This window comes from Anguilla rostrata, chromosome 8, assembly GCF_018555375.3.
Source record: "Anguilla rostrata isolate EN2019 chromosome 8, ASM1855537v3, whole genome shotgun sequence".
NCBI classification, from domain to species: domain Eukaryota; kingdom Metazoa; phylum Chordata; class Actinopteri; order Anguilliformes; family Anguillidae; genus Anguilla; species Anguilla rostrata.
The window spans coordinates 1,305,604-1,330,940 of NC_057940.1; the positions used below are offsets into that span (position 1 = coordinate 1,305,604).

Genomic DNA, 25,337 nt, shown 5'->3' on the forward strand with positions numbered 1-25,337 from the left:
CTCCATTATGAGCTAAAACACACCTTAACCTTCTCGATTAGGGGCTAAAACACACCCTGACCTTCTTCATTAAGAGCTAAAACACACCCTAACCTTCTCCATTATGAGCTAGAACACACCCTAACCTTCTCGATTAGGGGCTAAAACACACCCTGACCATCTCCATTATGAGCTAAAACACACCCTGACCTTCTCCATTAAGAGCTAAAACACACCCTAACCTTCTCTATTAGGGGCTAAAACACACCCTAACCTTCTCCATTATGGGCTAAAACACACCCTAACCTTCTCCATTATGAGCTAAAACACACCCCAACCTTCTCCATTATGAGCTAAAACACACCCTAACCTTCTCCATTATGGGCTAAAACACTGAACTGGTCCCAGACCAGTGCTCATCCTCCTCTTCCTCCTGACAAAACAATTGTCCCTGGGCCTAAGCTGCCCTCCACCTGCAGCAATACAAATCCCTAAGCCCCCCACCCAACTGCCCCCCCACTGCTGGTCCCCCGTTGTGACCCCGCCAAGATAAGCCACAGAGCGTTAGGACTCTCTGAGCTCTTTGTGCTTCCCTGTCTCAAACAGGTTAAAAAAAAAACAAATTGATGCAATTGCGCCATCTAGTGTGATTCTTTGGAAATAAAAACATTTTTGTGGAAAATGACCGATTTCAGGACCGCCCAGCCCTGTTCCTGGAAAGCTACCGTTCTGTAGGTTTTAATTTCAACCCTAATTAGGCACACCTGATTGTACTAATTAGCAGCTGAACAAGATCTCTAGCTGTTGGATGAGGCGTGCTTTCTTGGGGTTGGAGTGAAAACCAACAGGAGGGTAGATCTCCAGGAACAGCGTTGGGCAGTTGTGACCTATTTACCTAAGTAATAAAAAATACAGACATTAGCAAGCAATGCCTAGCCTACTTTTTGTTGTAGTATTTTTAATTGGATCATCTAGAGCGGGATTACTGAACATAAAAACTTTCCTTAAACCAAGAACAAAAAAACAAACCAAATGTGGTCCAAACACGATGCAGGAACAAAGTCCAGAGTGACTGAGCCAAGAGATTATTTATTAGCAGAACAGAAACTCCCCTTTACAGACCTGGTAACCGCTTCAAAGTCATATATACATATTCTTACAGCATTTACACCATTAAAAAGTTTATATTTTCCAACGCAACTCAGGGAGAAATGTCGTGTCATGTCTCTTAACTTACAAACACTACCAGTAATGAGGTTGCAGGAAGAACGCTCTTCCTTTTAAGTACCACACAATCGTTGGATGGATGCAGACTCCACAGGAAATGAGGCGTACGGACGCAAGCCAATAAGGAACAGCCGTGCGCGGCAGCCACGATGGAAGAGGAAGAAAAGCCAAACATTAGTGAAGGAGCACTAAACCTAACAGCGGCTGCAACATGCACTGGCAGCCCGCGAATATATACACACACACACACGCACGCACGCACACACACACGCATATGCACACACACCCACACGCGTATGCGCACACAAGCACACCCACGCACACCTGCGCACACGTACGCACGCACGCACACACATACGCGAGCACACATTCAGGCACACGCACGCTCGTACACACATGCACGCAAAGACACACACAGAATGTTCACACTAACATACATCCACTAAGCAGAGCTGCACCAAATGATTTTTCACTGCTGAATTCGTAGTGCCTGATTGGCTGGCCGGTATGAAGCGTAGTGTCTGATTGGCTGGCCAGTATGAAGCGTAGTGTCCGATTGGCCGGCCGATATGAAGCATAGTGTCTGATTGGCTGGTTGGTCTGAACAGTTTGGTGTATTCAGAGACTGTGGGGGGTGCAGTCTGGCTGTTTTACTTGCTTCTGGCTCTTTAAATGTGGAGGAGGGGCCAGAGTTTGGTGGGCGGGGAGGTGGGTGGAGCTTCAAGAGATCAGTCCAAAAAGCTACAGCCTCTGCCCTCACTCTCCTCTCTCCTCTTCTCTCCTCTCCCTCTCCTCCCTCTCCTCTCTCTCCTCTCCCTCTCCATCCTTCTCTCTCTCTCTCTTCTCCCTCCCTCTCTCTCTCTCCTCTCTCTCTTCTGCATCCCTCTCTCTCTCCTTCTCTCTCTCCTCTCTCTCTCATCCCTTTCTCCTCCCTCTCTCTCTCTCTCTCTCCCTCCCTCTCCCTCCCTCTCCCTCCCTCTCTCTCTCTCTCCCCCTCTCTCTCCCTCCCTCTCTCTCTTCTCCCTCCCTCCCTTCCTCTCCTCTCTCTTCTCTCTCTCTCTCTCTCTCTCTCCCCCTCTCTCCCCCTCTCTCTCCCTCTCTCCCTCTCTCCCTCTCTCTCAGACGTGAGAGACTCGCTGCGATTCGCGGTTTTGTCGGATGCTGTAGAGCCACTTGATGACCCGGGCGTTCCGCTCCACGGCTGAGATTCCGTACGGAACCCGGTCTTCCTCGTCCTCCTCGTCCATCAGGTCCTCCTCCTCCTCGTCCTCCTCGTCGTCGTCCTCCTCGTCGCTGCGGCGGGACCCGCGGCCCCCGGGCTCGGAGCCGGCGGTGCTGGCGCTGTGGAGGTTGAGGGAGACGATGTCGGACCCGGCCAGGCCCTGCAGGCCCAGCCGCTCCAGCTCCTCGGGCTCCAGGCCGCACTGGTTGAAGAAGCGCTCCAGATCCGCCTCCGCCCGCGCGTGCCGCTCGCTCAGGTCCGACTTGGAGCGCCGCAGCGACGGCCTCTTCGGCCCGCCCCCGGCCCCGCCCCCCACCTCGCCGGCCCCGCCCTCGGGCGCCAGGCCCTGGTGGCCGGGGGGCGGGGCGTAGGGCTCAGGCGGCAGGGAGGGGGCGGAGCCTCCGGCGGGCGCGGCCCGGCGGCAGATGCGGCGGATGTCGGAGGAGCTGTGGGACACGTGCAGCCAGGGGTCGCGGGAGCGGGCGTGGCCGGCGCGCTCCAGGTTGAGGTTGGCGCCCTGCGCGTGGGCGTGGCCGTGGGAGGGGAAGACGCGCAGCGACTCGGCGAAGGAGCGGCGGTTCAGCTCGGTGGGCTCGGAACGCTGCGGCGCCCAGCTGCGTGAGCTCCGCTTCCGCCCCGTCGCCCGCGGCAACGCCTCCCCGCCGTTCAGCAGGTTCTTCAGCAGCTCCAGGTTGAGGTTGCCGGGGCGACAGCTGTCCGCCTTGCCGGCGTTGTTGTTGGAGGCCTTGAGGGCGGGGCTGCTCCCGGCCCTGCGGGGCCCGCGGGCCTGCAGGTGGGCGGGGCTGGGGGCGGGGCCGGGGGCGGGGCCGGGGGACGAGGAGGTGGCCGGCGGTTTGATGGGCTCCTGGCGGGCGTTGATCACCTCCTGGCTCTTGACGTACTTGGCCTTGTCGGCCTCCAGCCGCTCCACCGCGCTCAGCCGTTTGGGGTTGGCGTCTGCCTGCCGCCGGAAGTACTCGGGCCCCTTGTTGAGGATCCGCAGCGGGACGGCGGAGGGAGCCCCCCCCCCGCCGGAGGACCCGGCCACCGCCTTGCTATCTGCCTGCAGCGCCTCCCCGGGCATGCTGGGATGCCTGTCCTCCCCGCTGGCCGCCGTCTTGGACTCGATTGGCTCTCCCCGGAGAAGCGCCCAGATACATGTGCATCTAAGCCAGGTGATTGGACGGCTGAGGTTCCCTCGCTCCCCCTCCTCCCTCCCTGTCAGACAGCCATGGTCTCCCAGGCTGAGGAACCGGAGCTCGCTCTCTCGCCCGCAGTGTCACGCCTCGGGGGGAACAGCAGGGGGCGCTGCTCTCACACGCACGCACATAGGGGCCCTCCGTCGAGCCCGCTGCTGGAAGTCTCCGTCAGCTGTGGGAGAGGAAAGGCTCTGTTCTGCTCAGAGTCACAGGAGATCTGAAACACAGAGCGACCAATCAGATGTTAGGGTTCAGGTGACATCACAACTGCAGCAACAGCGAGGAAAAACAGAGGTGGAGGTGGAGGGGAGTAATGATTGGCTGTTGCTCCGATTTGCCACCAATAGCAGGACAGACAGGATCTTGCATCACCTGTCTGGAACAGGGAATGTAATTACCAGGCTTCACAATGCGCTTTCAATTGCACAGTAATTCAAACCCCTCCACCTGACCACAGCAAACTGTGGACAAAGAAGAACGGTTTCCTGTCCTGTAAACTAGATTAAAATCTCATAACGTAGGTACAGCCTTTCTGAATCAAGTGGAATTCAATTTCTGAACCTCACTGCTGCAGTCAAAACACGTGCAACGTGACCGTTTTCGGCTGAATCTTTTATTATTACTGCATATTAACCCTTTGAAGAGCAGGTTTTTTGGAATGTTTTTTTTTTTTTTTTTTTCAGTGTTCTGGAACTCCACTGCTCTCAATCCCCAGCAGTGATTGTGACATCATCAGCATTAGAATGTTCAGTAACGAACATTCTAATCACATATTTGTGACCTCACACTGTCAAGGATACAATCTGTGGAAAATGATACAGCAAAGCTAGGCAGATCTCCTCTCTCCTGCTCTCATATTTGAACCATGTGACTCTTACACTGCCTTGGACGGCTCAGCGCTGTGATAGGCCGTCCTAAACGCTTACTCATTTCACTGATTCTGCATAAATAAAGCCCAGTGCAAGCCTTGAGGGGGCGGAGCTAATGGCTTAAACCTGGGAGACACGGTATCCGCCCTGACTGAGAAGCTAAAACAATCTGTTTCCAGAGCATTTGTGATCATGTTTTGTAGAGCTGACGGTTTGTGTGCTTATGTGCATGGGTGTGCATTCTGTATGCGTGTGATACGGCTGTCTTTGTACAAGACAGCCCCCCTGTAGAAGAGATGCACGCCCATAATTCTGTGATCTTCCTTATGAAATATTTTCCTTCTGCTTTTGCCCGACTACAAATGACAGAGGCTACAGAAATAGCAGCTGCAGGACCTGAGAGGCAGAACTTCACATCTCTATCACCCAAAGGGGGGCCGTGTGCTCAACGCCAGAGCGCTGGGCCGGGCTCCCTGGATCCATGGAGTGTGTCAGTAGCTCTCAGACGTGTCAGTAGCTCTCAGAAGTGACAGGACTGTAGAGTTTGTTAGTAGCTCTCAGACGTGGCAGTAGCTCTCAGACGTGACAGGACTGTAGAGTGTGTCAGTATCTCTCAGAAGTGACAGGACTGTAGAGTGTGTCAGTATCTCTCAGAAGTGACAGGACTGTAGAGTGTGTCAGTATCTCTCAGAAGTGACAGGACTGTAGAGTGTGTCAGTATCTCTCAGACGTGTCAGTATCTCTCAGAAGTGACAGGACTGTAGAGTGTGTCAGTAGCTCTCAGACGTAACAGGACTGTAGAGTGTGTCAGTATCTCTCAGAAGTGACAGGACTGTAGAGTGTGTCAGTATCTCTCAGAAGTGACAGGACTGTAGAGCATGTCAGTATCACTCAGAAGTGACAGGACTGTAGAGTGTGTCAGTAGCTCTCAGAAGCGAGCGGGCCGTGGTCAGTAGGTGTTTGAGGAGGGCAGAGACTCACAGGGACAGCGGGATGCAGTGCTACACGCCGCACGGAGAGAGGCTAGCCGCTCCAGCCGCCGCCGTACGGCTCAGGTGCTGGAAGGTTCCGCACCGGTCTGATCCGGCTGCTTCACCTCCTGCTGCTCAGCACAGCCAGTGGGTGTGATTCCTGCAACACACACACACACAGCATCAGTTCACACCACAATACAGGAGTAGAAAGTGTACATACACCAAACACACACACAGTCAGGTAGGAAGGTAGACAAAACACACAACCACACATCCAGCGAGGAAAGGTACACCACACACACCACCACACACACAATCAGGGGAAAGGTTACCACACCACACACGGACACACACACACACAATCAGAAGTACACACACACACAGCCAATCAGGGAGCAAAGACACACACACACACACACACACAATCAGGAGAGAAAAGGTACACACACACACACACACACACACAATCAGGAGAGAAAAGGTACACACACACACACACACACACACACAATCAGGAGAGAAAAGGTACACACACACACACACACACACACAATCAGGTGAGAAAAGGTATACACACACACACACACACACATCAGGTGAGAAAAGGTATACACACACACACACACACACACAGGGAAAAGGTAACACACAACACACACAACACCACACACCAGGTGAGAAAAGGTACACACACACACACACACACACACACAATCAGGTAAGAAAAGGTATACACACACACACACACACACACACACACACACACACACACACAATCAGGTAAGAAAAGGTACACACACACACACACACACACACACACACACAATCAGGAGAGAAAAGGTACACACACACACACACACACACACACACACACACACACACACACACAGATCCATGGTGTTGGCGCTGTGGCTGTCAGACGTGCCGTCGAGGCGTTCAGGCAGATTAACCTCGTCTCTCGCAGCGTGATCTACCCCCCCCCCCACCTTCCCAAGGTGACACCGCAAGTCTCCAGCCAACCACAGCCTCCGAAGTCTGCCTTGCACGGCAACAGCGGAGCTCCTCCCCCTCTGCAGCAGGAGGCCCCGCCCCCTCAGCCTGCCTCAGAACTGAGCGCGCTCAGACGGGCTGTGAGCCGAGCGGTGTCTGACTGCTTCATCTCCTCCGAGCCCTAGCTTCCTGTCCTCCGTCCCCTCTCCGCACGGAGCGCAGGAAATGAGCACGCGGGAGTCCGCCCGCGAGGCACAGAAACGTCCGCCATCGCAGAAACCCTTTTTACCCCTCCCACGTTTCAGCCCAGACTGCCCGTCTGACTGTACACCTGCCAATAATTCATTAATGTGTGTGTGCACTGGAATATGTGGGGATGGAACAGAAACAGGTGACACTGGAGCAGGCGTACTCAATTAATTAATTATCAATTCATTCAGCAATTAACGTCACGGAGTAATACACAAGGTTTAAATAACACAACATTCTGTGGACTACACCAGGCAATGACGGGTCATAATTTAATAATTAGCAACAGGAACATAAACAGCATCGCCAGCCGCCACAGATCAATGAACAGACATCTGGCACAGGTTCGGGGTGTCTGTAACCGATCAAAAACAGGAGCTGCAGAAGCATTAACATCGTAACGCAGTCACATAAATAACAGACCAAAAGCCAAAACCTGCGTGCAACCGGCAATAACAAAAGCTATGGAAGCTGTACATGGGCTAGATCATTCATTAAAAACGTCACATTTATTATTTAAACCATTAAAAGTCCAATATACTTCACATTTCAGCAATTTACTACCCCTGTCTCTACCTCCAAGTGCCAGAAGCCATTTTTAATGACAGAGCCACTGATTGAGCGAATGACTTTATTCAATAAAACGTTCAGCGGCCGGAGAGGCTATGCCCTGACAGCGGACTGAGGAAGCTAATCACGCAGTCCCTACAGGGAAAACAACTTTTATTTAACGGAACTCCCTTTTTTTTCTCACCAGCACGTCGGCTAGATCACACAGATTTACGGGGATTTCTAAGAGCAGCATTTAAAGATCTCTCAGAAGCTGGAACAGAGCTCGTTAACAATGCCTTTAAACGCACGACTGAGATCATTACATTATTACATTATACATTATAGGTATTTAGCTGACGCTCTTATCCAGAGCGACTTACAACAGAGTAACCAAACTCAGGATCAAGTCCGCTTAAGTCCATTGAACAACATGTAGATAAAAAGCCTTTACTATGATGCATACAATAAGGAGAAACAAGATAGTCTGAACAAATTTTTTTTTTTTTTTTTTTTTTTATAGTTATGGGAGGGGGTTTAGGGAAGAGGAGAGAGGTACACAGAGAAGAGGTGCGTCTTGAGTTTCCGTTTGAAGGTGCTCAGACACTCTGCTGTTCTGACCTCCACTGGAAGATCGTTCCACCATCGTGGGGCCAGAACTGCAAAGAGTCGAGACCTTGTTGCTGCTCGTGTAGGGGGAGGAATCAGCCGCCCTGTAGTAGCCGATCGGAGCGATCTGGCCGGCTTGTAGGGTCTGATCATCTTCTGCAGATAGCCAGGAGCTGACCCCTTGAATCAGAGGGCCAGGGGCCAGATCAGAAACCATTGTGCCACAGCGAAGAGAACGGCAGGGTACACACATGCCCCTGGCCCTCTGATGCGGTTCACCCCAAAAACCACACTGCTGTACCCCTCACACACCCCAAAAACCACACTGCTGTACCCCTCACACACCCCAAAAACCACACTGCTGTACCCCTCACACACCCCAAAAACCACACTGCTATACGCCTCACACCCCCAAAAACCATGAGGCTGTACCCCTCACACCCCAAAAAACACAGTTTGCCTGCCGTGTGCACCCGTCACATACTGGCTGAGCTCCCTGTGCTTTCTCTGCACTGCCTCCCACGGTGCTGTGCGGCTCTCTCCTCCAGTCACGCTAGAGGACACAGATAACACCGCACCCCTGCCAGAGGCCCTATGCAGACCTGCGCTTTCTATCCAGATACATCCCGATTGTGTCTAGATTCAGTCGAGGCGGGTGTCAGTTCACACCTGGCATCAGGATGCGTCTCCACCTGCGTCTCCAGCGACCACTTGTGATCGGATCTCACGTCCCCGCTCAATATGAAAATAAACACAGTTTCCGTTGTACTGACTCTTCGGCCCAAATGGAAATCGGACAGCGTGTCTCGTGTGTACTCCATCCACGAGAATCCATTTTGCCTGTTGTTGTATCTTCTTCTTGTTGTTTTGCACTTTAATATGACGCCGCTGGCGTGCGAATGAGAACGTACTTCCGCTGACGCAGAGGACATCAGTTGACTAGGCGGTCCTTCAGTGTGGCCCAGGGCGCACTCATGTACACACTGCTAAAAGAATGGGGCCACATGCGACCCAGACCACCTCCGAATGTGGTCTGAGTGATCGGATCTCTATGCGTCCTATGCGAACGCATCCTGGGTGCGTTCACAGTTAGAGCTGTCCACTTGTGATCGGATCACCCAAGACGCATTTTAATTCCAGGTCTGAACAGGGCCAGAGTGTGTCCACTAGCCTTACCACCGCAGAGACACGTGAGATTGCACAGCCAGCCGGGTGATAAGCAACAGCAGATATTTTATTAGTAATATGATGAGTCATTTTCATATTTTACATCCAAGAGCCCCTGCAATTTTGAAGGGTGAGGAAAAACAAACCCGACAGTAAATATCCAATATCAACAAAAGGGGAATTGTGGGAAATCGTCCCTGAAGCTGTGTGTGTGTGTGTGTGTGTGTGTGTGTGTGTGTGTCCATGCGTGTGTGCTATATTTCCATTACACTTATTTGCATAACATGCGTGTTCATCCACTGCGATAGGCTACATTTGTATAATTTATAACTGATATTTTACTGAAGTTCCAGTTGAGCAGTAAATTTCTCACAGACACTGAGGCAGTGCACGGCCAGTGAATCAAACCTGCAAACCCCTTAGTGTCCAGTTCCCCAACCGTGATATTACACAGCCACGATGCTGAACACACGACTGCAGGATTCTCCTTCCAGCCATGAAAGAAACAATGTGCTGAAACAATGCACACCATTAAAAACCAACTGAAGACATTTCTCTTTTATTGCGATTCATGAAATCTGATTTATGAAAATGCGCTTCACTGAAATGTCTCCTGCTTTGGTGTTTTTGCTAATCATGTTTAAAACTGCTCGGCATTCTGGGATAGCTTGGTGTGAAGGACGATATATAAAAACAAACCTGTTTAACTGTCTGACTACACTGCAGCCCCAGGGTCGGTGGGTCATGTGGTGTGTCACATGGCTAAAGGGACAGATGACTTCCTGTCACAGCTTGATAGATGGAGACAGGCCCAGAAGTGGGGTGCAGATTGTTTGGAGCAGCTTGTTTTGAGACAATAATGACATTTCTACGCCAGCTGCTGCTGCAGCCTGCTGGGGCCTCTCCCAAAACAACATGGCTGTCAGACTCCTGCACTATTTTAGGGTGGGTTTACACTTTTATTTCTCTCCAGTCTCACACCTTTTTATAATGACGCTTACCTAACTGTGCGCAGGAATACAGAGAGAGGAATGCACTTCAGTAACACTGATCATGTCACTGATCTCAAATCAAAAGAAGGGGGTAAAGTTTTTGTGAGGGGAACAAGTTTTTAAAATTTTAAATAAAAGAGGTTCAGAGGATTATGACTGGGATACTTTGCAGCATTTTCACTTAATATACAGCAGTGGTTACTGACCCAGTTCCTGGAGCTCCACCATCCTGTAGGTTTTCATAAGCATAAGGATTGACTTACATCCCTGACTGTATCAGTCTCACAATGGCCTCCTTGTCTTTCATTGCTATAACTCTCGTCCTCGTGTTGACAAACACCAATAACAGACTCCAAAGCCTTGAACCAAAACTAGATACTGAAAGCTCTCGTATACCAGACCAGCACTCAGGAAGCAATAGAAAACACCAGTACTGTAATTTCTACATGGTGAAACCAAGAGGTACAGTATGACGTACAGAGGCAAAGCAAGAAACAAAGCCTTTGTCCCAAACATTATGGAGCGCACAGTAAGTGCGGAGGGTCATACCTTAAAAAGTGACCAAAAATGCACCAATTTTAAGAATTTTAATTCTTTACCAATTGAAGTTGTACAGTATAACTGCATTATGGTGCATACATCAAATCCAGTAAATGATACAAACAGGTGGATCCCATGAGAACACTGAAAAGTATCACCCAGCACTCCTTCAAACTTCTCCATCAGCCGGAGAAATTAAAGCCAGTCCCATCGCCAAGGGACACAACCTGACTCCTTACCAGAGACAGAAGGAGAGAAGGAGAGAGGGAGAGAGAGGGAGTAGTAGACAGACAGAGAGCGAGAAAGGGAGAGAGAGAGAGAGAGAGAGAGAGAGAGAGAGAGGGAGTTGCATGACTACTTCTCTAGCTTTCTGGTGCCAACACTACAAGTGTCTGAAATGCTTTTCATAAATGAAACACATTCGGCACATCTCCTTCCTGTGTCTGTCTGTTTCCTCTCTGAATGCCCCCCCCCCCACCCAAAGTTTCCAGGTCAGATGAAGCACCGCAGACTAACACATCACACCCGCAGTGTATTTTAAACGTAGCCATGGAGACGGCTTTGATTTTGTACCAGCGGGTTCATCCTCAAAGTAGCCCAACTGGGCGGGGACGACCGCAGCCATGGCAACAGTGGCCCCGCCAGCGAGGGTTTCCCAGGGAACGTAAAAGAGAGGGGCCTGAGAGTAAAGTTTACTCCATCAGCCAATTAGCCAATCAATCAATCAATCAATCAGTCAATCAATCAATCAATCAAATCACTTTACTGAAAAACATGCCCTAAGGCTGTACCACACAGACAACAGCCACAAGGAAATGTTTAGTCTTATTCAAAATGGCGGCACATAAAAAAGTGAATCATAATTTATACACACAAATCATTTTTGTGCAAATTAGAACACATTGCCAATAGGTACGTTTACAAGTCACTCAGAGTTCAAGCACTGAACTGCTTGTCCAGGTAGCTTACGGTATAAGGCTAATTAGTCCTTCTGAAATCTTGTCTGTCTAATTGCTTGATGCGGCGTTAAAAAAAGAAAAGAAAAATAAAACCCACTCACGGCCTTTGCCGTCACACGAGGTCCCCACTTTGACCACGCACTTCCAGGCGTGCCGCAGAAGAAAGCAGACGATCACCGTGCACATTTTCCGAGTCCTTCATCTCACGGAGAAACGGGGAAGTGTGAAAAGACCAGACCTGCCCCCGTAATGCCCCCGGTCGCTCCACGCGCCGTGCAGACAGCCGGATGATCGCCCGACTGTCATCCGCCGTTACACTAATCCCGTTTGAGCGTCTGCTTTAAATCGCCGTCTGACGTCTCACCGCCTGCAGAACTTTCCCCACTTTCACCGATAACGATAATGTTCTGTAACTTTTTTTGCGCTTTTCCAAGAAGCCGCGCGCACAGTGAGAGGTTAACTTTAAATCATCGCCTCCGTGGTTTTTTTTCAGAGAGACGGACGGTCTGTGAGCCCGTGGCTGTCTCTGGTTTAAACAGAAGATTAGCTCCACCGCATCGCTGCACTGAATAAATCTGGCTAATGACCGGAACGTAAGGAGATCGCCAGCTATTATAAACACTTCAGCTTCTTACCCTTAACTCACCATAATAGAAACTATATTTTTCTCTTTTTTATTTTATTTGTTGTGGACACTGACAGTAAAATAAACTGCAGAAATGTAAGAACTTGGAGAACTTGGTGCCGGGTAGAATGGTTAAATCAGAGTATCAGATTAAAACGCGTCTGGTGCACTGTGCGCTCTCTGACGTTTAACTTTCAGGACCTGCAGCGACATTTAATTCCTTTCTGATCATTTCCGTGTAAATTAATCTCAAATCCCGTTTCATCGGATTACACGAAACAAACCGTTAACGGTACGCGACCCCTGAGCCTCGTTTACCGTGGCTGGAAGATCGGACGCGCCCAGTTCTGAATCAGATAAAACAAACGAGTGCAGCCAATCACTGTTCGTTAAATAAAACTTGCTGAGTAGTCGGCTAACGCAGCTAACCTGGGTGAATTTCCATTTGTGTTGAAGGCCACCGGGCAAAAGAAACATGAGACGGATAGTTTACAGAGAAACAAAGTCTTTATCGCACCCGTTGTTACATTTCAGGGCAGTTTTGCTGCAACTGAGAGATTTTCAAATGTACATGTTCAACAGGTAGCCTACTTACTCTGAATAGTGCAACAGCTTTGGATTTGAACCTGCAACCTAATCTATGGGGTTCTTTTTTTCTGTGACATCATAATCCAGACGGTTGAGCAGTATGGCTCCAGCCAGCCATACAGCGTGCTCACACCATACGGCATCACACCCCAGGGGCCATCCTATTGGCTAAATGCTAAACTCTGAATTCCACATTAGGGTTAACAGAGGAACCCAATCTCCGATCTGCCTGAATCACCCCAGCTTCCTGCAGCAGCACCCACTATCTCCCAGGGCCCAGGATTCAGTCCCTTTAATCCCCCCCCCCCCCCCCCCCAAAAAGGCACAGTTCATGAGCTCACTGAGGTCAATTACACCCCCCCCCCCCCCCCCACACACACACACACTTCATTCACACCCACACACACACTTAAATTAATTAAGAAAAGCAGCTGCAGCTCCCTGCTGTCATGGGCCCCCCCAGGCCAAAGGTAAGGTTATCCTTCAGAGGTGAGTTTGAGTGTATATGTGTAGATTAGTGCTGAAGTGCTTAATATGTACGTCACCCAGACACCTGCTTTCCAAGGCCTACATTGGCTGCTGATTGAAACCACAAAAACAACCAACAGCTACTGCAGCCCTCCAGGACTGGAGTTAAACTTGCAGACACAGCGCCCCCTCCAGGACTGGAGTTAAACCTGCAGACACTGCGGCCCTCCAGGACTGGAGTTAAACCAGCAGACACTGCGGCCCTCCAGGACTGGAGTTAAACCTGCAGACACTGCAGCCTCAGGACTGAGTAACCACAGACACTGCCCTCAGGACTGGAGTTAAACCTGCAGACACTGCGGCCCTCCAGGACTGGAGTTAAACCTGCAGACACTGTGGCCCTCCAGGACTGGAGTTAAACCTGCAGACACTACGGCCCTCCAGGACTGGAGTTAAACCTGCAAGCGCTGTGGCCCTCCAGGACTGGAGTTAAACCTGCAGACTCTGCGGCCCTCCAGGACTGGAGTTAAACCTGCAGACACTGCGGCCCTCCAGGACTGGAGTTAAACCAGCAGACACTGCGGCCCTCCAGGACTGGAGTTAAACCAGCAGACACTGCAGCCTGTGACTGAGGAGACAGACCTTACCCAAGCGTACGGCGCCAATGCCCCTTTTGAGACGCTAACCTGCTGCATTTTGGGTCACAGCCCCATTTCCCAAATCATTACACTGCGCTGGCACGCTGGCATATTAGCTGGGCTCTGTGCCTTATTGATGACTGCTAATGGCATCCTGAAAGCTTTTTACGCAGTAAAATAGGCTTCTCCGAGGCTTTCTGGGGGCCAGTCTCATTAAATTTCAAGGACCAGACACTTTTCACATACTACTTAAAAAATGATGTATGAATAAGGTGTACATGCATGTGGAAACAGACGAGATGCCTTTTTAAAGTTTCCACAAGATTTACTTGTTCTGTGTGACTGAGGGCAGGAGAGGGAGTTCTACTGACACCGGACATATAGTGGACATTTCTGACACATCCTCCTCAGTGATCAGAGAGCACAGAGCATGCCTGTGGCAAGCCACCAGGTGAACAGCCCGAAAAAATGACAATACCTTAACTGTAAGATATATTTATACATGTTTTATGTTACCTAACAGCAGAAACATGCATAGGCTAGTTCTTACCTTGTTTTGAATTTTAGCAAATAAATAAAAATAAGCTGTTTAATACATCATCAATCTGATGCAATGTTTATCACTCGGTTTATCGTTCAGATACCAATATAACCGTTATTCGATAAACAGTAAAAAGCTGAACAACAATCTATTTTTCAAAGCACCGGTTTTAGTTTAACTGTAGAAATGTAAAGCCAACTCGAAGGCACGTGTGAAGCAAGAAAGCAACTTTTTACATTTAAGAACAATATCTTAATTATATAAACAAACATATAAATAAAATAAATAAATAAACCACGCACTTCCTAGCCGTAAGCTATGTGACTATTCCGCTCAATATCTCACTCAGTATCATTTCGTGCCACATCAATAAGAAAGCGGTTGTCGTGGCAACAGTTACTTGAAATGGCCGTCAGTATTCCGGATAAAACCAGTGTGTGTGTGTGTGTGTGTGTGTGTGTGTATGTGTGTGTGTGTGTGTGAGTGTGTGTGTGTGTGTGTGTGGTGTGTGTGTGTGTGTGTGATGTGTGGTAGTGTGTGTTGGGGTGTGTGTAGTGTGTGTGTGGTGTGTGGTGTATGTGTGAGTGTGTGCGTGTGAGTGTGTGTATGTGTGAGTGTGTGTGTGTGGTGTGTAGTGTGTGTGTAGTGTGAGTGGTGGTGTGATGGTGTGTGTGTGTAGTGTGTGCGTGTGGGAGTGTGGTGGGTGTGTGGTGTGTGTGTGTGCGTGTGTGTGTGTGTGTGTGTGAGTGTTGTGAGTGTGATGTGTGTGTGTGTGGTGTGAGTGGTGTGTGTGTGTGGTGTTGTGTGGAGTGTTGAGTGTGTTTGTGGTGTGCGTGTGTGTGGTGTGATGTGTGTGTGTATGTGTGTGAGTGTGTGTGTGTGTATGAGTGTGCGTGTGTATGTGTGAGAGTGTGAGTGTGTGTGTGTGTGTGTGTGTGTGTGTGAGAGTACGAGTGTGTGTGAGTGTGAGTGTGCGTGTGTGTGTGTGAGAGTGCGAGTGTGCGTGTGTGTGTGCGTGTGCGTGTGTATGTGTGTATGTGTGTATGTGTGTGAGTGTGAGTGTGCGTGTGCGTGTGCGTGTGCGACAGTGAGAAAGGCCAAGCCAATGGGACACTCTGCCCCAGGTCCCGCTGAGCCTCAGGATGAGCTGGTTTATGTTGTCACTCAGCGCTTGATTAACTAAATCATGCGGATGATCACACAGGTAACTCACCTGGTCTGAGCTGAGCTAGTTAGCGAGGGTGGAAGCTAAAAGGGTTGAGCAGCCCTGATCTGGATTCTCTGACCATCCACTCCAACACATATCAATTTCAGTATTACAGTTTTCAGGTTGACACCTTAGATCTGCAGCGGGGGGAACTCTCCTGGGGAGTTAATGTGTTACTAGGTTTTCATTTCCATCAGTTACCCTGGCTGATATGCTAATTAGCCCCACACGCTAATGCCAGTTTGCACACAGATTACATCAGCAAAATATTTCATATGGGGCCCACGAGAGCAGTCTTCAGCTGCCATGTACGGAGCGTGTCAAGGCTTTCTGCTAAAACGTCCGATCGCGTCTGTTATTGAGGCTGGTTAACTCATTAGGCTAACAGCAGAAATCAGCAGGACATCGAGGAACAGATGCTGCCGGAGGCTGCTGGACTGGGCCCGTAACCTAGGGGCTGCAGGTTCAAATCCCAGGTAGCACACTGCCGCTGTACCCTTGAGTAACTCCAGTATAATCCAGCTGTATAAACGGATGTAAAAACCCGACGTGGTGCACCTGCTAAATGCCGGTAATGCATCGTCATGCTAATGTAACGGTAAGTCTGTGAGTGTGAGAGTGCGAGTGTGTGTGTGTGTGTGTGTGCGTGTGTGTGTGAGTGTAAGTCCCGTAGCACCACACCAGGAACAGTAATTAGTGTCTCTAGAGCAGTGGCATGGCAGGTGGGGCGCGGGCTGGTTTTTGATGCGTTTGGGGCCTAAAGGGCTTCGTTTAAACCCCCTCTCTGGCCTAGAGGGCACGCACCCGTTCCTCTAACCCTAACCCTAACCCTGACCCGTTCCTCTCCGCAGGCCTACGCTGGCTGCGTACAGAGAGGGGACCGCGATGAGCACGCAGACACTGCGGCTCTGTGGGACTGCAGCTGATCTGACCCCCCCGCTCTGACCCCCCTGCTCTGACCCCCCGGCTCTAGCGCCAAGGCGGCGATCACTGGAGGGAAAAGCAGCATCTGGGGGGGCTGTTTTCTGCAGTCCTTAAGGGGGGAACAGGGGTGTGGGGGGGCTGTTTTCAGTCCTTACGGGGGGGACAGGGGTGTGGGGGGGCTGTTTTCAGGCCTTACGGGGGTGCGGGGGTCTGGCCCACCTCCACAGCTGCTCCTATTGAACTTTTTCAGAGCAGCCATCTGCTACCCTGCGGACACAATACAGCAGGTTTCCAGGGCACCTCCTGCAGCACGTTTCCACGGCACCTGCACGTCAGCAGCAGCAGTTTCACGCACTCGGCACTTCTGCGCGTCACCTCCGCAGCACGTTTCCAGGCACCTCCTGCAGCACGTTTCCACAGCACTCGCACGTTAGCACCTCCTGGCTTCCTGCAGCACGTTTCCACGCACTCCTGCAGCACGTTTCCACTCGCAGCACGTTCCACGCACCTCCTGCACGTTCAGGCACCCCTGCAGCACGTTTCCACGGCACCTCCTGCAGCACGTTTCCACGGCACCTCCTGCAGCACGTTTCCACGGCACCTCCTGCAGCACGTTTCCACTGCAGCACGTTTCCACGGCACCTCCTGCAGCACGTTTCCACGGCACCTCCTGCAGCACGTTTCCACGGCGCCTCCTGCACTCACTCGCTCCCCCGCGTATCGAGCGTTTAATCCCCCTGTATCGATCCTGACCAATTCCCAAAATAATCTGGCCTGTCAGAGCCATTTGCAGACCTCTGTTCTGCACTCAAAACAAACGGACAGAGAGAAGGAGAGTGAGAGAGAGAGAGAGAGTGAGAGTGAGGGACAGAGAGAATGAGAGAGAGAGAGAGAGGCTGCACATCTAAGCATGCTGTGAAACTGCACTGTTTCTGATTTGATGTTCCTCCTCAGATTTTGCAGATACATCAGATGCTCAGCTCCTGCGTTCCTCTCGTCTCTCTCTGCTCCCTGACTACAGCAGGTCGGTGACGGGACGGCTTACTCAAGGCTCCGTATCGCAGTACGGGACAGTCGCAGCGTTGCACTGAGGCCACGCCCACTAAATGAGGCCTCAGAAGATGCACCAGATTGGAATGTTGGGGAGACGGAAATGAGTGTCTTCTGGGCCTGTGGAATCTAACGTGGGAATGCCTAAACGTCCCACACGCCTCATCAGCAGGAGCATGACCCACATCGATATCCCAAACCTACATGCACGGTCACAGAGATTGGGCTGAATGGCCTGCATTTCCTGTACCCTTATGTCCCTATGTTCTAAAAAAAATAATAAAAAATCATTCGCTGAAATTAATTACTGAAACGTGTGAGTAAACAAACCTTTTTTTCTTCTTCTGATGAGTCATTTCATACACAGAAAGAGCCGGAGCTCCCTGCAGCAGGCGTTTGGTTCTCATATTCACCGATAAACATGAATGAGGAGCCCAGACGGTCGAATGATTTTTTTATTTTATGTTGGCAGTGAAGCTGTCCAAAGCACAGTGGCCTTTTGACTGTAACTTCAGTGATAGGATCACAGCGTAGCTGTGTATTTAACAGGCTCAGTTTGTATCTTAAAACAGGAGGGATAAAGCCGTCCTGAATCATCTCACCCCTGACATGAAAACCTCCTGGGTTCAGGGGCTGCCAAATGGCTGGAATTTCCCCCTGAGCTGCAGCAATGAAGGGACTTTTTGAGAAATGTATTGGGGGACTTTCTGATTTTTTTTTTTTTAAACGCACAGATGTAAAGTAGAAGTTAACTCGGCAGCAGAACTACGCCGCTGTGATGTCCTCCCGTGCTCAGGGTTCGACTGCACGAGCACGGTCTCCGGGCGACCCGTCTTTTCCATTGCGGGTTCCCCGCCCGCCGACGTTTGTTCGTTTATTCAAAGACGGAACGATCGCATACGAGGACCCCGTGAACAGACCTGGGAAGGCTGCCAGGGTGCGCCGGTACTGTACGGAATTCGAAGAGCGCCGCACATCCGCCAGAAGGACACGAGGCCCGTCTCATCACTGGCCTGCGTGAAGCGGCAGAACATTTCAATGGCTGCAATGAGCACGGTGTCACCACCACAAACCCCTCTGCTTTGCAGACATCATTATTACAGCTAGTCGACCGCAGCAGAGGTCTGCAGTGAGAGACAGAGTTTTTTCTGAACACGATAACGTTTTACTATTAAAAAATACAAAGAATCTCTGGCAGAGACTGTCTGATCCACTCTCCTCCAGAACACTTCCTGTCAGTTGCACTCTCCTCCAGACCACTCCCTGTCAGTTGCACTCTCCTCCAGACCACTTCCTGTCAGTTGCACTCTCCCCCGTCAATTTCACTCCCCTCCAAACCACTTCCTGTCAGTTTCACTCCACTCCAGACCACTTCCTGTCAGTTTCACTCTCCTCCAAACCCCTTCCTGTCAGTTTCACTCTCCTCCAGACCACTTCCTGTTAGTTTCACTCTCCTCCACACCACTTCCTGTCAGTTTCACTCTCCTCCACACCGCTTCCTGTCGGTTTCACTCTCCTCCACAGCACTTCCTGTCAGTTTCACTCTCCTCCACAGCACTTCCTGTAAACTGTACTTTCAATGATCTGTTTTTGTCATCACTGGATCCCTCCAGAGACTAAACTCCACTCCACAACCCGACCTGTTCTGCCGGAGCAGGGAGCTCAAGCTCCAGCTCTGTACGGTCATCAGCCTGTGAAGGTTCATGGAGTTTCCTTTCAGAAGCAGATTTAGGCCTTGGGTGTGCGTGTGGACTCTTTACCCAGTAAATAATTTAACGCTTAGGAGCAGAGACACGCTGACAATCGGCAGACCCCACAGCTGGAACTTGCTTACGATCCCTGAGATAGAGTCCCTGCAGTAGAGTCCCTGAGATAGAGTCCCTGCAGTAGAGTCCCTGCAGTAGAGTCCCTGCAGTAGAGTCCCTGCGGTAGAGTCCCTGAGATAGAGGCCCTGAGATAGAGTCCCTGAGGTAGAGTCCCTGAGATAGAGTCCCTGAGATAGAGGCCCTGCAGTAGAGTCCCTGCAGTAGAGTCCCTGCGGTAGAGTCCCTGCAGTAGAGTCCCTGCAGTAGAGTCCCTGCAGTAGAGTCCCTGAGGTAGAGTCCCTGAGATAGAGTCCCTGCAGTAGAGTCCCTGCAGTAGAGTCCCTGCTGTAGAGTCCCTGCAGTAGAGTCCCTGCAGTAGAGTCCCTGAGATAGAGTCCCTGCGGTAGAGTCCCTGCAGTAGAGTCCCTGCAGTAGAGTCCCTGCGGTAGAGTCCCTGCAGTAGAGTCCCTGAGATAGAGTCCCTGCTGTAGAGTCCCTGCAGTAGAGTCCCTGCAGTAGAGTCCCTGCTGTAGAGTCCCTGAGATAGAGTCCCTGAGATAGAGGCCCTGCAGTAGAGTCCCTGCGGTAGAGTCCCTGCTGTAGAGTCCCTGAGATAGAGTCCCTGCGGTAGAGTCCCTGCTGTAGAGTCCCTGCTGTAGAGTCCCTGCAGTAGAGTCCCTGCTGTAGAGTCCCTGCAGTAGAGTCCCTGCAGTAGAGTCCCTGCAGTAGAGTCCCTGAGATAGAGGTCCTGCGGTAGAGTCCCTGAGATAGAGTCCCTGAGATAGAGTCCCTGCGGTAGAGTCCCTGCGATAGAGTCCCTGCAGTAGAGTCCCTGCAGTAGAGTCCCTGCTGTAGAGTCCCTGAGATAGAGGCCCTGCAGTAGAGTCCCTGCAGTAGAGTCCCTGAGATAGAGGCCCTGCTGTAGAGTCCCTGCAGTAGAGTCCCTGAGATAGAGTCCCTGAGATAGAGTCCCTGCTGTAGAGTCCCTGCAGTAGAGTCCCTGCAGTAGAGTCCCTGAGATAGAGTCCCTGAGGTAGAGTCCCTGCAGTAGAGTCCCTGAGGTAGAGGCCCTGCAGTAGAGTCCCTGCAGTAGAGTCCCTGAGGTAGAGTCCCTGCAGTAGAGTCCCTGCAGTAGAGTCCCTGCGGTAGAGTCCCTGCAGTAGAGTCCCTGAGATAGAGGCCCTGCAGTAGAGTCCCTGCGGTAGAGTCCCTGCAGTAGAGTCCCTGCGGTAGAGTCCCTGCAGTAGAGTCCCTGAGATAGAGTCCCTGCTGTAGAGTCCCTGCAGTAGAGTCCCTGCAGTAGAGTCCCTGCTGTAGAGTCCCTGAGATAGAGTCCCTGAGATAGAGGCCCTGCAGTAGAGTCCCTGCAGTAGAGTCCCTGCTGTAGAGTCCCTGAGATAGAGTCCCTGCGGTAGAGTCCCTGCTGTAGAGTCCCTGCTGTAGAGTCCCTGCAGTAGAGTCCCTGCTGTAGAGTCCCTGCAGTAGAGTCCCTGCGGTAGAGTCCCTGCAGTAGAGTCCCTGAGATAGAGTCCCTGCTGTAGAGTCGCTGCAGTAGAGGCCCTGAGGTAGAGTCCCTGCAGTAGAGTCCCTGCAGTAGAGTCCCTGCTGTAGAGTCCCTGAGATAGAGGCCCTGCAGTAGAGTCCCTGCAGTAGAGTCCCTGAGATAGAGGCCCTGCTGTAGAGTCCCTGCAGTAGAGTCCCTGCAGTAGAGTCCCTGAGATAGAGTCCCTGAGATAGAGTCCCTGCTGTAGAGTCCCTGCTGTAGAGTCCCTGCAGTAGAGTCCCTGCAGTAGAGTCCCTGAGATAGAGTCCCTGAGGTAGAGTCCCTGCAGTAGAGTCCCTGAGGTAGAGTCCCTGCAGTAGAGTCCCTGAGGTAGAGGCCCTGCAGTAGAGTCCCTGCAGTAGAGTCCCTGAGGTAGAGGCCCTGCGGTAGAGTCCCTGCAGTAGAGTCCCTGAGATAGAGGCCCTGCAGTAGAGTCCCTGCGGTAGAGTCCCTGAGATAGAGGCCCTGCTGTAGAGTCCCTGCGGTAGAGTCCCTGAGATAGAGGCCCTGCTGTAGAGTCCCTGCTGTAGAGGCCCTGCAGTAGAGGCCCTGCAGTAGAGGCCCTGCGGTAGGGCCCAGCCCAGTTCACCGCTGTCTGACACCTCACAGAACAATACTAACGCATCTCCAGAGAGAAAAAGGCGTCATCGCTGCCCAAGGGGGGGGAGGAATGCAGGGCTAGAGGCAGGGGAATGGCTGGAATGAGACATCTGCACATGCACACACACACACACACACACACACAGCAGCCCACCGGGAATGGAAGTATCCTCTCCTGCCCAAAGGCACAGGTGGGGAAAATGGCTGTAAAACATTCTCAGATATGGCCCCATATTCCACACTCTCTGCTTCCCCGGCTCCCAGAAACCCTGAGACCTGGAGGTGACCCAACATCAGCTACCGGCCCTGAGCCACGTTACACTACAGGCCATCCGGCAGAGTGGGACCGACCGGCACAGGCTGTGTTGGGCCCACCGGAGTACTGCACGGTTCTGAACGCATTCACTAGCGGGACATTCCAAAACCCAACGAGTCTTAGATGAGCGGTGAAGTCTACACGCCACATCCTCCAATCACAGCGCAACATCTACACCAGGGATACGCAAGTCTGGACCTGGCGGCCAGTAGTGCTGCTGGTTTTCATTCTTCCCCTCTAATCAGGACTGATTTACACCTGGGACACCAGGTGAGTTAAACCACCGGCCAATCAGCAGCATTAACTGATTAACTGATCAATTAACTACCAGGTAGAGAAGAAGACCCGCAGTACTACTGCCCTCCGGGGCCAGACTTCAGTACCGCTGATCTACACCATTACATTACATTACATTACAGGCATTTAGCAGTGTGTCTGTATGTCCATGTGTCCGTGTGTCTGTGTATCCGTGTATCCATGTGTCTGTGTGTGTGTGTGTGTGTCTGTGTGTCTGTGTGTCTGTATGTCCATGTGTCCGTGTGTCTGTGTGTCTGTGTGTCCGAGTGTCTGTATGTCCAGGTGTCCGTGTGTCTGTGTGTCCGTGTGTCTGTGTGTCCGAGCGTCTGTGTGTCTGTGTGTCTGTATGTCTGTATGTCCATGTGTCTGTGTGTCTGTGTGTCCGTGTGTCTGTGTGTGTGTCTGTGTGTCCGTGTGTGTGTGTGTGTCCGTGTATCTGTGTGTGTGTCTGTGTGTCCGAGCGACTCTGTGTCTGCGTGTCTGTGTCCGTGTGTCCGTGTATCTGTGTGTCCGTGTGTGTGTGTGTGTCCGTGTGTCCGTGTGTCTGCACTCTCACCTGACTCATAGCACCCACAGCCATTAGCTCCATCGGGCCGTACAGGCGACTGCATGCAGCACTGGCATGGTGAAGCGGCCCCCGTGCGGTGTTTTTATTTTATTTATCATTTTTATAATTTATGATTTCGGGGCCTGTTTTCATGATCGGGCCCGGGTCCCCAAGGACCCGCGGGCCGGCTCGGATAGCATCTGTGCGTGAGCTCGGTCACACGCAGTGTGATCTACACCCACAGCGTCAGAACAGCCTCACCCACATGCAGATCTCTCAGAGTCTGGGGTGATGTAAATCACTGAAACACACACCACAGCACTGACAAACCCAGAAGAAAAGTGCAACAGGTTCCAATTCTAGAAAGCCTACACCATAACTGGTGATTGTCCTGGTGGACAATATGTCTACTAGGTGCTTTAAATTTAGAAGAGAATCCTGTCTACCATGAGCACATCAACAGCAGCAGCACAAAAAAATCTGCATTCCATTAAAGCATCGCCATCCAACATCAAAGACTAATAACGGAATATTGTATTAAATATTGTGTTCGCCATCCAACCTAGTGATGGATCAAAGCCACGCCGTCCCCACCTGTATGCCCTCTTCAGCGTATGAGACGCGGTAAATGTCCGTGACAGGTGCGCTAGGTTAGCAGGTTCAAAAGGCCTGCGGCGTATTAGACATTCCAACCGTACAACGCAGCCGAAAGGTCGCAGTCTCGCTTTGCGCACGGACGGCGAGGAATCGACTGCAGTGCCATACAGCCCAGTGATAAATATACTTCATCCCACCCCATACACGCTCTATTATTCCAGGAGCTGATAGTAACTGCCTAATCGATCCACATGCAGGCTGCACGACCGCGGCATCTGTCCGTGGTGACGACGTCGGTTTGGATGCGAGCCGGGGCATAACCAAAATGCCGCGAGCTAGCCGACATCCGACTGTTACGCCACAGCGACAACAACGCGGGCATGCCGGAATTCTGTTACTCTGTGTGGCACTTAGAAATGACCACATTTTCATAGGTTTTGCTGAAAACAATTGCCCTTGCCAGTTAATCTGCGGGCTAGTTTGTCACCTGTCAGCACGCTACGTAGGCTTCTTCGCAGCCCAATCCAGATAACTGGCTAGTAAGCTAAGTGTGAAGACTCGTGTTCGTTTGGCAGCGTTTCTTTATGTGGGTGTTAAGGCTCCATTCATTAAACTACGATACAAAACCAAAGCGATCACTGTAACACGCTGACGAGCTCCTTCTGCTCAAAAGAGGAGACGTCTGTACGGTAGATAGCCGAGCGACGAGCCAGGAGCAAGAAAAAAAAACAATCGTCACCCGAAAGGATCCGGTAACCTATTGTTCCAGCTTTAGCAAACTAGCTTCAACTTGCAGACTGTGCTTTTGAACTCAATATACATACACATCGTGCCATTTACTTAGCAACGAAACATGCTTAAACCGCGTACCTTAGAATGAATCAACTGACATTTTTGGCAGTCATGAGCCAGCTCGCCAGCCAGCTGTGCACTAGTCTAGCAGCGTGGAACAAAGACCCTAAGGAGGGTGCCATTGGAATGAAAGCGCAGCCGGATTTCAAGTCTCCACGCGAGGAAAATAATGCATTTTTAAAAAGCATGTGGGAAAAAAATAAAATAAAACATTTACCTTGCTTCGAAGTCACAGCCAAAGCAGATGCTGCGGTATTCGTCGGTTGCCCGGCGCGTAGCCTATTAAACCGTTACCTCGCGAGCCACCTCTCACTGGCAGATTCAGTCCACACGGTGAACTGTTGCAGCTTCCCTGAAGTCCTGCGTCTCGCGAAGGGAAGGGGAGGGAGGGTGGGGGGCGGTGTACATTAAAAACGAAAATATTCCAATCCGTATCGTCTCACAAAAGAGCTTCAATGTACATGTAGATTTTTCTTCCAAATTAGAGCACACTGTATTGCCTAACCTTCCGCGTCATTCTTTTGGATTTATGTATGTATATGTGCGTTACTTCTCAAATAGCATTTCCCTTCAGTCCAAAATAATAGTTCCCATTTTGTCTTAAAGGAGACGTGCTCCCTTTCCCCCGCGAAACGCAGGGAAGTATTTCACGTAAAGGGTCTATGGTGGCAAAAAGAAGCAGGCCTCACACAAGGTTGCTTGATTCATCTTACGTCCTGTGTATAGAACTCCTAAACATGTATTAATTTACGGTTCATTTGGCTGGTTACCTGACTCATTCGTCCATGGAAGGTCAGGGAATGTAATTGTATTTTTTTTTTTTTTGGGGGGGGGGGGCCCTTTAAAATCCACTTTTCAAAGCAGTAGCCTACCCCTATTAAAATATAAGATGTTCTTCTGTCAGGAAGTTACAGATATCGGAAAAAATAATTATGATTGTTCAAAAAATAACATAATTAATTAAAATAAATGCATGACTGAAATGTATCGGTTATCACTGAGACGTTTGGGGAAAGAACTCTAGGGAACGATCACCGTGGCCTTCAAAGAACTCCATGGACAGCTCACACAGCAAGGGAACGAAAGGCTTCCATCTGTCCGGCTCGAACCTACCACTCAGCTAGCCCATTATTCAGCCAAACAGCTGTACCATGTAGGCAAAAATACACCTTATAAGGACCGCTCACTGTGGTTGGCGTGCCGAACCAATTACA

The 25,337-nt window shown here is 50.9% G+C and overlaps 1 protein-coding gene across 3 annotated transcripts; it reads right to left on the reverse strand.

Moving 5' to 3' along the window:
• Positions 1-2,260: 2,260 nt before the first annotated feature.
• On the reverse strand, positions 2,261-24,678 carry LOC135260482 (protein FAM110B-like). 3 transcript variants are annotated; one of them, XM_064345723.1, is made up of 3 exons: positions 24,341-24,678; positions 5,478-5,627; positions 2,261-3,844 (listed from the first exon to the last, which is right to left on the reverse strand). In XM_064345723.1, the coding sequence occupies exon 3, from the start codon at positions 3,510-3,512 to the stop codon at positions 2,325-2,327; it is 1,188 nt and encodes a 395-aa protein (XP_064201793.1). In that variant the 5' UTR covers positions 3,513-3,844; positions 5,478-5,627; positions 24,341-24,678; the 3' UTR covers positions 2,261-2,324. The 3 variants fall into 3 exon arrangements, with proteins under 3 accessions (XP_064201793.1, XP_064201795.1, XP_064201794.1); XM_064345725.1 differs by lacking the exon at positions 24,341-24,678 and adding an exon at positions 24,142-24,271; XM_064345724.1 differs by lacking the exon at positions 24,341-24,678 and adding an exon at positions 11,627-12,899.
• Positions 24,679-25,337: the final 659 nt, after the last annotated feature.